The sequence below is a fragment of the Calonectris borealis genome, chromosome 7, assembly GCF_964195595.1.
Source record: "Calonectris borealis chromosome 7, bCalBor7.hap1.2, whole genome shotgun sequence".
NCBI classification, from domain to species: Eukaryota; Metazoa; Chordata; class Aves; order Procellariiformes; family Procellariidae; genus Calonectris; species Calonectris borealis.
The window spans coordinates 12,586,778-12,599,606 of record NC_134318.1 but is presented as its reverse complement, the minus strand read 5'-3'; the positions used below and the strand labels follow the sequence as shown (position 1 = coordinate 12,599,606).

At 38.6% G+C, this 12,829-nt stretch overlaps 1 protein-coding gene across 2 annotated transcripts in view; it reads left to right on the top strand.

The window, feature by feature from the left end:
- The window catches only part of GRID1 (glutamate ionotropic receptor delta type subunit 1), a 542,454-nt gene that overhangs the window by 420,145 nt on the left and 109,480 nt on the right, over positions 1 to 12,829 (top strand). For both annotated transcript variants that reach the window (XM_075154298.1, XM_075154299.1), the window contains exon 6: positions 8,292 to 8,465. In XM_075154298.1, coding sequence (XP_075010399.1) covers positions 8,292 to 8,465 — 174 coding nt within the window. The remainder of the gene's footprint in view (positions 1 to 8,291; positions 8,466 to 12,829) is intronic.

The window sequence follows — 12,829 nt, the reverse complement described above, 5'->3', positions numbered from 1 at the left end:
ATGAGGAAAGGTTGAAATAATTAGGTTTGTCTCCTATGAAACTCAGAAGATGGCGCAAGGGTATAGCAGTAGAACAGATACAATTAAAAGTAGAATATGATCACATGTTCACTCTGGAAAGATAAAGGAAATGCAATTTAATCTTCTGCAGTAAAAATTAGATTGAGTATTGGGAAATGGTTTATGATCTAAATATGATAATGAATAGGAACAACTTCCTTGGTTACTTTCTTCCATCTCATCATCATCTCTGTCTTCACACCTGGTTCTGCTGTTGTTTTTTATTCTTCGTTTTTCAGCATCCTACTCACATTATGTAAGTCTGCTAAATATTTTCATATCTCAGTTTGGAAAGACAAATACAACTGTATTATGAACACCACTGAGTATTTTCTGATCTGCACCTTCTGTTCTAGGTCTTTCCACTTATCTTTTTTCAATATGGGTATGGTAGTGACAGTTTATACAAATAGTCACTGCATATACTTCTGATCGAATCATTTATTCAATACTTTTGCTGACAAACATGAAGTTTATGGGAACTGTGACTCACATTTTATTTCCAATCAGTGTGGAACTCCATCCTTCTCTGTCTACCACTGAGCAAGCTAGAGCGATTATGTTTTATTAGATTCCGTCAGCCAAATCCACCCTTCGGGTAGCCTCAGTGATTTGACTTACCCAGGGATGAACCTAGCATCATATTTCTCGATATCAGTCATTTGAAATGGAGGAGTACATTGTAATTGTATGTAGTTTTGATAGAAAGATGCCTAGTAATGAATTACTGGCGGTTTCAGTGTTTTAAAATAGATTTAATTATAAGGTGTAAAAAATAAATCTGAAAACTAAAGGTTAGGGCTTCTACTTGAATACAGTTTTCATTTGTTGCTTTTCCATTGAATTCATTCTCATTGATTCAGATTAGCCCTTATCAGATCAGATACAAAGGGGTATTTGTTATTAATACAAAATAACTTCTTATTACCCTGATTTTTTAGTCTTAGAATTACCACATTCTGTACCATATGGAATAACAAATGCTGAAATTCAAACAATATTCACTTCTAAATTCTCAAACTGGAACTATGGGAATAGTGGGGAGAACTAGTGGAAATTTCATTACATTAGTTCCTTACTGTCTAAATTATCAGACACTCTGTACTATGGGGGGAAAAATCCTCCTTATAGGTCAAGTACGAACCCATGGTGGGTATTTGTCATGGCACAACACTTAAAGAAGGGAGGAGTTCTTTCTAATAAAGCAGAACTATGTTATTTTGCAAAATAAGTCTCATGCATTCTTCCTGTGCATTGCATTTTTCTGTGAACTACTGTAAAATTTCCAGAATTAAGCTTTGTAAAGGAGGGAGGAATCATACTCTTGATTGTCCTGGTAGAGGCACTAGCACAGTTCCTAATGTGTGTGTGTTCACGGGGACTGCACAGACTGTATTTCTGTATTGCACAATTCAACATATAGTTTAATGCTATGCAGAGTAGCTTGACTCTAAGGTTGAGAAAAGCTTGTGCTGTTATTTGTCCTGTTTAAAAACAAGCAAACAAAAAAATCAACGAAACAACCTATGCTGCAACACTGCAGGGTGGACAGCAGAAAGGTAAGTTGTATTCGTAATGGCTCTTGCAAACCAAAGACACTTTTTTATTGATAGAATGTAGTAAGCTAGCCGTTTTTCTTGTACTAACCTGAGCTTAATAACTAGGGCTTTTAAAAAATCATCAATAGCTTTATTTTGCTTCTTATGTACAGTGCTAACCATAAATACATTTAAAAAAAAAAAAAAAAGACAGGGACCAGTTTGTTATTGGTGAAACTCTGTTTTCAATGAGAAATCCAAAATAAATAGCATGAAGCTACAGAAATAGAGTATTATACAGATTCCAAATCCATAGGAAAGTGAAGTATTCAGTAGTTAGAAGACAGCTGAAATTTTTGTAAGCTTTAATTGAAAAATAAAACTAAACTCTAATTAACATCTAGAAGAGGATGCTTTTGGATATTTTCTCTTTTCAATCCACAGAAAAGATTCATGGTTTGGAAAAGTTGGAGGCAGTAAGCACAGAGAAACTACTATAGCAATTGCAGCTGTAAAGTATTTGGTTAAATTCTTCCCAATTATGATGGTACTTGTCAGAAGAAGCCCTCATAATAGAGGAGAAAGGAGAAGGGAGAAGTAAAGCAGGAAAAAAAGGTCTTGTAATTTCTGCAGAAGAATTAATAAAAAAATTTGGAAATATAGCAAGAGTACATGTTTCATCAGTGGTGAGAAGCTTTGGACAGAAAGTTACAGTGCTAAGGGACTGGGGGAACTCTGAGCCATGTTGAGATGGTGTTATCAACATCACTTGAATGCAAGTCAAAAATTTTAGACAGCAGTTGACATTATTCTTCCTTTTTGGACAGATGACACTTCCCAAATGATGCTGGTAGTACTGCCAGCAGATGAATTTCTAGATCTTCAGCTGATTAATAAAACTTTCCCAAACTCAACCTAGGTGATCAGTCAGAACAAAGTGCAGAAAAAGATTATTGATGCTTTTTGCTTTCCCCTTTCTCAAAACATGTTTCTGCTAATCCTTTTCTGGACTCTAGCTCAATTCTCTTATTTCTGCTGTTTTCGTAGGTGTCTCTTCACCACTGTTTCACTGTCTGTAGGAGGCAGTTTCTTATATGAGGGACGAGAAAGTGTCCCGTCATCTCTCTCCTGGTGCGACGTATTTCTTACTTTCCATTTCTATCCTTCAGCTCCATTGCTTCTTCCAATAGCTGTTTTCTTTCCTTTCACCATGTCAGACATGCTCAATATATCTGTAGTTACTCATCCTCTTGATTTGAGAATCAAATGTCTTCTCAGCTATCATCTGGGCACTTCTTTCTTATATTCCTCTACACAATATTTTTCAAAGGTTGAAAAAAATGAGCAGAAAATAGAATAGTAATTATCAGATAAAGTCTATCTCAGCAAACTACTTTTTCCCCAAGGGTAGCATGTAGGGAGGTGTTAGATAATGCATGGTGAACAGTGTTTTCTTAGCGCAGGGCTCGTAGAGTAATCTTGGGGAAACTCACGACTTCGGAAGAAAGATCCCTTATGAATGCAGTGTTTGTTCTTCACTTTTGTTTGGAAAACCTTTTTCTTTTTTTCTAGAAATTCCTATGTTATATACACTTTGGGTGATCAACGGTTAGACCCACAAGCCTGTGCAAATTGTTATGGCTTCATTTTTACTTGGGTAGAACCAGGACTGTCTGATAGACTAGAATTCTGCTCAGTCATTCTCTACATATGGTAGTGTCAAAATATTATTTTTTTTTTAAAAAACATCAGTCTGTGTAATGATGCTTGTGTTTACTCTGATAACAAGAAGTTAATAAATCTTTTACACTTCCCCGTGCCTTATTTTTTCTTGAAAAAAAGCAGCCTTTTTAATGATAGTTTACGAATGCAAGTAGGGTAAGCATTCTAAGATCTTTTCAAATACATGAAACTGTATTGCATGTGTACCTGCCTCCTGCTCGAAGAAATTTCTAGGGTTCAGAACTGACCTAATTCTAATGCTGTTGAATTACACAGAAACAGACTTAGTCAGCTAGGAGCAAGGTTAGACGAGCTTTGGTGAGTTGTTTTACCAGTGAAATCCACATTAAAATAAATGGTGATTTTTTTTTTGTTTTGTCCAGCCTTTGATAACTATCATTTTGTGTTCTTTTCTATTTTTTTTTCCTGAGATAATTACTTTTTAGTATGGAATAATATTTTGTTAAGTCAGAGGATCTTTTACTGTATAGGCATTTGCTATGATCTGGGAAAGATTTCTGGACACCCAGTGCAGAGTCCTTATATCTAGAAATAGAGCTAATTCAATTAAATTATGAATACATCCCTGTAGAGATTTTTAGGAGCATCGGGTAAAAGGAAGAGAAATGAGGTAGTGTTGGATGTGTGGGAGGACAATGAGGATGGGAGTTGGACAGGTAGTCATGCAGACTTGTATTAGAATGTTTTCTGTGCTATGAAAAATGAATTGACCTTTATATATATATGTGTGTGTGTCTGTTCATGTGGGATGCAGAGAAGCCAGCATAATATTAAAGTTGAATAAATCTATCTACAGGGTAAGCTGTCGCGAATCTTTTAAAAAACAGCTAATTGAAGGATGTTTTCTGCATTTTCAACAAGTGAACAACTGTCCCTTTATAGATGTACATAGTGCATTGAGGGGAATTAGAATAACACAACAAACAGTATTGATCTTAATGCAAAAATTCCACATAAATCTATAGCTTGTCTCCATGAGTGTCCTTGTCTTCATTGCCATTCAGTTTAATCCTCCAGTTTTCTCAGGGATATGCTTTCTGGAAATCTCTTTTGGTTCTTTAAATTATTAATGTCATTAAAATTTATAATTTTCTGTCATTACCTCTAGGAAAATAGAGATTGTAATGTGAAACATAATTGTCTCATTTTGCAATTTGTGTTATGATAGTTGAGCACAACTAGAGCAGATTTAAATATTCCCCTGAGCAATATGGCTAGGTGTTACAAACTAACTGAAATTCTTTGTGTGCAGAAAAATAAATAGATAAATGAATTCCCCAACTGACCAATATTTGTGTGCAAATAAATAGAAAAATGAATGCCACAAATTCTTGAAGAGTAAACTTTGCCATTAATATGCCGCATGAACAAAAACTACAGTGTTTAAAGGAATACCCTTTCAGTGTTGAGTAGGGTGGTGACAACTACTACTAGCCTGGGTAAATAGTCAGTCTTACACTGATGTCTGCCTACCAAAATATTTAAGTGCTCCCTGAAATATTTGGAATAGCCAAACTCTTTCCCTTAGTAAAGGAAAAATCCAGGATGAGAGCACTTAGATAAAACAACATCTGGGTAAAGTGCTCTCCCTCCATCCTCATTCAAGAAATGCAATATTTACAGGCCCAAGTGCAAACTTCTATTAAAAGTGCCAAGCAATAGAGAGTTAGGCTCTTTAACCTTAAAGCGTATCCCTGAAACAAGCAGAACCCACCATCTGTATTAAGTAAAGATTTACCCCATGTTGCAGTAGCAACATCATGGGATCATGAAAGCCAAAAAGCGGGCATATGATATGGAATTTTACAAGGAGCGCTTGCCTGGCCAAACCAGCTGATAAGCTCTACTGAGAACACAGCATTCATGCATGATATGGAAGGTAATTACTGTGTGCTGTCTTCTGCTGTGTAATGATCCAAGAGCAAGACTGGAAATTTGGGATACGTTTGTTTGAAAAAAAACCCTCTAGGGTCAAATTAAATTATTTGCTTAGTTGTCAGTTTCACAGTGTAAAGAAAATTTTCATATCATATACAGGAAAGAAAATGCATTACTTTTAAACCAATAACTAGATGAATGGACTTTAATTGTAAGATCAGCGCGAAATGCTTTTTCCCCTGTGACTCCAAGGCTTAGAGCTATTTTTTGGATATATGCTGTTATTCTGATGGGGGTAAAAGTAAGAGCCAACTTCACACATACCCGGCTTTCGTTTTTTGGCTTGGATTTTTTCTTTTTTTTTTTTTCCCCTGTATTTATCACAGTGGGAACGCAGGTGACCTTTCCGCATGTGACATTTCATGTTCTGCTAAGCCAGGACCACGAGCTTTCTGGAGAAGAGCCTGCGGGGCCTGCCCGTGCCAGGCGAGAGGAAGGGCCGCAGGCCCCTGGCCAGGGAGGCCGCAGCCGGGCCGCTCCGGTGCGGGGTGGTGGTGACGCGCGCTCCTCGGCAGCTCAGGCGCTCAGCCACGCTGCCCTGCTCCCGGACCTGCCCTGCAGTGCTGCCCGCGGCTGTACCGCCCTGTCAGCCGGCGTGGAAGGGCCCATGGTTACCTTTAGCTTTTAGAGCCCCGGCTCAAAAATGCAGACATGGACCTTTTGTTCCCAGCTCTTCCAACAACAACTTTTTTTTATATGCTTTTACATTTCTGAAAAGGAACCCAATTTCTAAAAGGAATGGATGGTTTGCTGGCATGAACAACCATCAGCTAAAAAAAATACAGGAGCTTTGTTCCCCTTGGCGTTATGTGCTGAACTGAGGCGTTGAAGGATTTAGCTACTGTCAGCTGTCCACACAGAACAAGGTGGCACTTTCAGAGTCAGATTTAGCCCAACTTAGGTTCTGAATTTCCCTCCAGAGGCTCCTATTTTTCTTCTTTGGCTGTACAGTAACTAGGCTTTTACGTTCAGGACTCACTTTGTGCCCATAGCTAGGCGGGAAGAACCTGGGTTAATGTGTCAAACATAATTGATCTCATCCACTACCTTACTTCTGGAAATCCCATGGAGGAAGCAGTTCTGGCCTGCTACGTATAGGCTTACATGTCTCAGGTCAAGCATTTTTGACACATGTTATGAGACGTCTTTGAAAGGCTGTGCATCGCTTGGGGAGGAAACAAAATGTGTGAGGTGAACTGAAGGTTTGGATAATTCGTGATCTTTTTTTTTCTGTTTCCAGCCACTCAGTCTGAGTTGCCTGCCAAGGGATGCAGCCTAGGGGTTATGAGTTAAAGCTATCCCATAAAATTGTCTCTCCTCAGACCACAGCTTAGACACACTGTGTGGCTTTAACCCCTCAGCCCCACAGAAGAGAAATCCAAGGGAGCAGTCTGGAGGAATCTGTAGAGCTTGTGGGTCTCCTCCTGTGTCTCCCTGCAAGGCTACAGGTGCCAGCCAGCATTTTCTATTAAGCCTCAAAGTCTTTGACTTTTGTAAGAATATACTTATTTTCTGATTTTCTGTTTTCACACCGCACCAGTTGGTCTGTCGTTAATGCAATGAATTTCACCTTCTGCAAAGTTAAAAATTCATGTTCCTAAAAAATGATGGGAAATCAGCAAAGAAGAACTAAATTGAGCCAAAGCTACAGTACTAGTCAACCGTAACAAGTAATTATAATAGCCCCATGGTCATTTCACTCACAGCTTGACAGAGAAAATAGCAAGAAAACAAAATATTTTTTTTCTTGAATGTTAAAAGTACGTGGCCAGGTTGACTTCTGCTGATGACACATCGCGAGGTGTGGGCCCTGTTGACTGAGTAAGTACAGCAACCTGAATTATTTGCAGCCCCCTACCCTGCAAGGGGCTGAGAGCAGCCCGGTACAGGCTGGGCAATGCGTTGGCCCAGCTGTGCAGCCGGTGCAGCCAACACGTGCTGGCGATGGGCTGAAGTGACTTGCAGGTGCTGCTGGTGGCAGCGGTAAGGAGCTGGGAGGTAAAGCTGCTCCCTGCGGAGGAGGCGCCTGGGGGAACGAATGCAGTCAGCGGTGCCACTGCCTGTCCTTCCTCACAGTGAACTCCTGGCAGGAAATAACCATCACAACCTGTACCGCTGTTCTGATTTCAGGATCAGCTAAGCCTGTGATTTTCAAACCATTTATCCTGGGGTAAAAAAAGAGGTTTTGGTTTTCTGGCTTTTTTAAAATTCAAAATAAGAAAAGCATATAGTTGAGTTGGCTTCGGTTGCAATATAAGGGCAGCAGATGCAGGCTCTGTCCCAGGATGAATTAGGAGGTTGGGACATGGGAAGATCTGCAAAGAAGCTTTAGACAGTGCAAAGCCTTGGAAAGAAGAACAGCCTGTCCTTGAGATCTCCTTAGATCTTATCCCAAATTATACTGTGTGCAGAAATATTGCATTCCTAAATGTGTCAATCCCTTCCATGAAGTTTCTCCTATTTTTTATTTCCTAATACAGATAACCTCAGAAGACTTCCTTGAGTCATTATCAGGATTAGTCTGCAGAAATGATCTCCTGTTCTTACGGGAGAAGTACTTTTTTGTAACCTTGATCTCAGGTGTAAGGGCCATATTTCCTAAAGACAGTTACGTTTTCCATTTGTTGTTTTGTTCTGAGGATGTAGTGAGGTTCTATTCTGTTAAACCAAAACTCTTTCTATATAAATTTGGTTTGAAGGCTCTTGTTTTTTACTCAGAAACCTGTTGAGACCATCTTGGTGCTTTTCTATGAGGAACTACCTCTGCAGTATGTTAGTATTGCCAAGATAGATGGTGTGTTAAGCTGTTTTCTTTTGTTTCACATGATGCGTAAAAAAAATACCATTGTTGTTATTAAACACAAAATAAGAACGTTTAGCCTAGACTAAATATGTGCGTCTGTAACTTTTTCCTTCTATTGTCTTTTTAAAAATATTTAGCCCATAATGAAAGGAATACATAAAACATCTGGACAAATATATGTTTTTAAAAGACTGTGTCTCCATTCACAGGAAATCACTGATAATGAAATATTAGAGTTGGTACATAGTGCTCTGGGGAGGATGACAGTTATCCGGCAAATTTTCCCTCTCTCAAGGGACAACAACCAGAGATGCATGAGGAACAATCACCGAATATCATCACTGCTGTGCGATCCACAAGAAGGTTATCTTCAGATGCTGCAGGTCAGTAGCTGTGCGCAGCAGAAAAGTCCATCTTAGGAATTTGACATGAGAGAGTTTTCTGTGACTGTATTAACTCAGAGGAAGAATAAAATGGCTACAGATAAATCTGAGCATGTAACCTTCGGTCAACTTTTCCTGACTTAATTATTTATTTTATTTCCCAGGACTGAGTGCTTTAGATATGATGTTATGTCCATGAAGTACCAGCAAGTGGCTGCACTAACTCAAAGCTGATTTTGCATATTTCATTCTCTTAAGAATCTTTTTCCATTTGAAAAAAGAAAAAGTTGTGCTATCATAGTCTTGTGGTGTTACTGCTTGCTTATTATATTTATGCCTATTAGACATCTGTTGTGAAAGAGTTAATCTGGGAGAATAACAGAACTCTGATAGGTATTGGGCTGTGGAGCATTTCATATTTAGTTAAATGGACTGAATACAGCTGATGTATTCAATCTGTCCCATTTCAACAGTCTCAGAAGTCTCTAGCAGCTGATAATTGTCTGAGTGTGTGAAGTATGCACTACTAGTTCAAGTTCCAGATTTTGATAACAGATTTCACTCTGGTGTAAGCAACAGCTCAAGATGTCTTGGCAATTTATCCCAGATGTCAGAATTTTTCTGCAATAATTTAAATATAATTTTAGGTGCTATTTCCAAGGATAGCGCAATAATTTAGAAACACAGGTCTTGAACTTTCAATGGGACTTCATGTGTTTGTGGTTTACTTTAGACACAGTTAAGAATCTCATTTGTATCATTGTTGAAGCTGTTGGATAAAACTGAAAACTTTAGTGAGACTGAGAATATAAGCTTGCTTAGAACCTTTTTGTTGCAAATTCAGTGTTAACCTGAGATGGATTGAGTGAGGACACAGTGGCTGAGCCTGTGAGTTGGCGAGTGTGGGTATTGTGTGTTAGAGTGAGTCTAGAAAGGGCTTGGTTAGGCTGTGGGGAGGGGGCTGTTGGCAGTCTGGGCTGCTGCAGCCTGGTCAGGAAGGCAATGTGGGGCGAGGGGTCCTTCCAGAAGGAACCCATGTGCTGGCTTGGGAGAACTTTGGAAGAGGAAGGTGTGAGGCTTACGGGAAACCAGGAGAGGTAGCGAGATTCTCAGGAAGAGAATGGGTAGGTCAAGATTTTCTAAGGAACATGGATGGGGATGTTTGTTTTACTTATTTGTGCCCTACTAAAAAGTTGTAGCTCCGGAGACTGAAATCCTCTGGGGGAGGGATATGGACGTTTCCTTCTTGAAGAGAACACCTGCCGACTCCGATACTGTCATAGCGGTGGCAAAATTTGGGAAATGCCAATCTCATGCACTGTAGTTCTGAGCACTGGTCTATTCTTTCTGCACAGGGGAAAGTCTATGTCTGTCTTGGTTTAGAAAGAAAAGATACTTCTGATTTTTGTTAGTAACTCTGAGGTACACTGTAATGAGAACAAAGGATCCCATTTCAGAGGATCAAAGCAATTTCCAGAATGTTGAAAAAATTATCTATCCCGCACCAACAAATCACTCATTGGGGAAAAATCTTACATTACAGCAGGATTTTGAGTATTGTATGCTGGTTCATGCATAATCTAATTCAGAGACTCATCTGAAAGGCTCTGACAGACGTCTGTGAGCAAGATCTTATTTGTTAAAACAGTCACTTGTTTGCTAGCATGAGCAGCCTCGTGCCCTATTGCTAAATTTCACTGACTAGGACCCTTTAAGGACCCTCTTCCTGCTGATTCCCAGATTTCTTCCAGAAATATTATACTGCCTTAGAAACTCTCTTTAAGAGAATGGAACAGTAATGTTATGCTTTGATCATTAGTTCCTCTCTATAAACTTAGAAACAAGAAAGAGATATAAAAAAGTGCGGAGGTATAAAGTTCTCCTTTTGGAAGTTGATTCCATAACTATCATGTCCAGCCACACTGGAATGAAATATCATGATCTCACATGTGAGATCTCTCAAATTAGCTGCCCCCAGTATATCTTGTGTTATCTTTAAGTTTCTACAGACTGAATATAGGATGCTTTTAGCATGTGCAGTTATGTCTGAAGTGTTCTGTAGCAGCATTTTTTTCATAGCCTTTGCCAAAGCATCTTACGTAACACCTTGTGGGCATACAGCTCATATTAATTTCTGAGTATGACTGATGTGTTATTAATGGTCCTGCAATTCAGGTACTTCCAATCTTCTGTTTCCTTTTTCTTGCTTAAAAAATAGTTTTGACCTTTTGCTGTACAGAAGTACATCATTAAATTACCCCTGCTGCAGTAGCTCCCAGTTCCATGTCAGGCTGCATGAATCCACCAGAGGCAGCGACCGCCTGCCAGACCGAGTCCTTGCGTTGCTTTGAAGCAGTTTGATTAACACCACAGTTTGGAAATCCCTGGCTCATTCTCCCTTGGGCAATCTCATATTAATAATTCTTTGTTGTCAAGGTAACTTACCAGCTACTGTTGGTTAATTATTTATTTAATGACTTTGAGGAAGAATAAGCTAATCTCTGTCAGTCTCTAGCTGTAAGATTTTTATAGGGGAGAATTTAGTGTTTTTAACAAGCTAGTAAAGAAAGAAACATTTACGTCATGGATTATTAACTTTGTTCTGGCTAAATTAATGAAAATCTTTTTGGAATGATTTTGTTCTCAGTGTCTTTAGTACCATATCCTGGAAAGTTGTTTTTCAGTGGGTGATCATCCCCGTTTGGCATTCTGACAAGGCTTTTAAAGATCAGGCTGTTCTGCAAGCTCATCCAAAAACTCATCTGTTCTGAATGCTTTGTGGAAATCCAATCTTATTCCATCAACCCACTTGTCAAAATTTTGCTCATGCCGTTATTTCTTGCACGTATAATATACTCAGCTGGGTTTCTGCTTCAACTGGAGAAAACGCTTTATAAAGTTTCCTGTCTTAGTCATTTTATTTGACTTCAGAGGACTACACTTATCTCTTTCTTATTGTTCATATACGATTTTCCATGTCCATCTCTCTTACTTTTTTTAAGTGGAAAAGAGACAGTTTAGAACTTGCTGTCTTCCATTGCCGATGAGTATCCTGTGGTTTGGGCCATCAGAATTGTCAGTATTGCCTTATCTGGAGAGAGAATACTGAAGCACTTCAGGATTTATAGTTAAATCTAGCTAGTCCTACATAGATCTAGTATGTATCCCTGTGTGGCATTTGAATGGTGTTTAGTGGGATTACCACTATTAAACTGTTTAGAATATTTCAGACATAGTCTTACAGAGTCAATTTGAAGAAATTTTAATGCATAACCTGCTTCTTTCCAAAATCTTCCCCTTTAAAAATTAGTTTTGAAGCCTATCTACAAACTTGATTTTTGATGAAGACCTTTTTTCTTTCATCAGGTTATTCATGATGTGTTCATAAACTCAAAATCAAATTTTTTTTCTGTTTATGTTTTTGAAGAAAGATTTCTCTTTAGAAATGTAATTCCCATTACAGTTTGTTTCTTCCCGTATTTACCATTTATACAGTTAGTAAGTTCAATCTATGTAAGATTCTATTTAATTAAAATATATTACAGGGACACAGTGTATCTGAAATCATTTAGCATGGTCCAAAATATACAGTAAGATTAAAAAGGCAAAAAGAAAACCCCAGCAAACTGTGTCACAAAATTAATGAGCTTATGCCTCACAGGATTCAGAGTCCAACCTCTCTACTGAAGAACTATTCCAGGCATTGCTTTGACGTATTTGAAGAGAAGATGTTGAGAAGTGTGGGAGGGTATTCATTGAAATAACTACTCTTCTCCCTGTGTAAAAATGTCATTCTTCAAAGACTTGACCATCAGATATCTTTGTAGGCATCTCTTAGCAGTTGCTCCTACAGAGCTGCATTTTTATTTATGAACTGTCTTCTCTTCAGGAATGACTGCAATTTAACTACTGTAAGTGGAGTTATTTTTTGAAGATGTGTTTGGCTGCCTAAACTTAAGGGCCTGATCCTGCAGTTTTGTCCAACTAAACGGCCTTACTCTCATTTGACCTATTTACACTGCTGTTATTACACAGCTGTTCAGTGGTACTGGGGGCACTAAATATTGATTAAGCCCTGTCTTAAGTATTCACTTTCTCCCATAAAGGATTGATGAGCCACATTTTTCTTTTCCTTCCATTACAAACCTGTATTTGCATGTCTCTTTAGTAAAGTCTAATTTGGACTTTTGGACAGATGTTCAGTCACGGTGAAACTGTTTTTGAGTACCACATGAATGAAAAGTATCCTTGAACTGACTTTACTGCCTGTTGCACGACATAATCTCTCCCTGAAGCCCAAAGGCATGTGTTTTATACAGGGTGCGTTAGCAAAATAATTGGTTAAAAAAACCCAACCAACCATG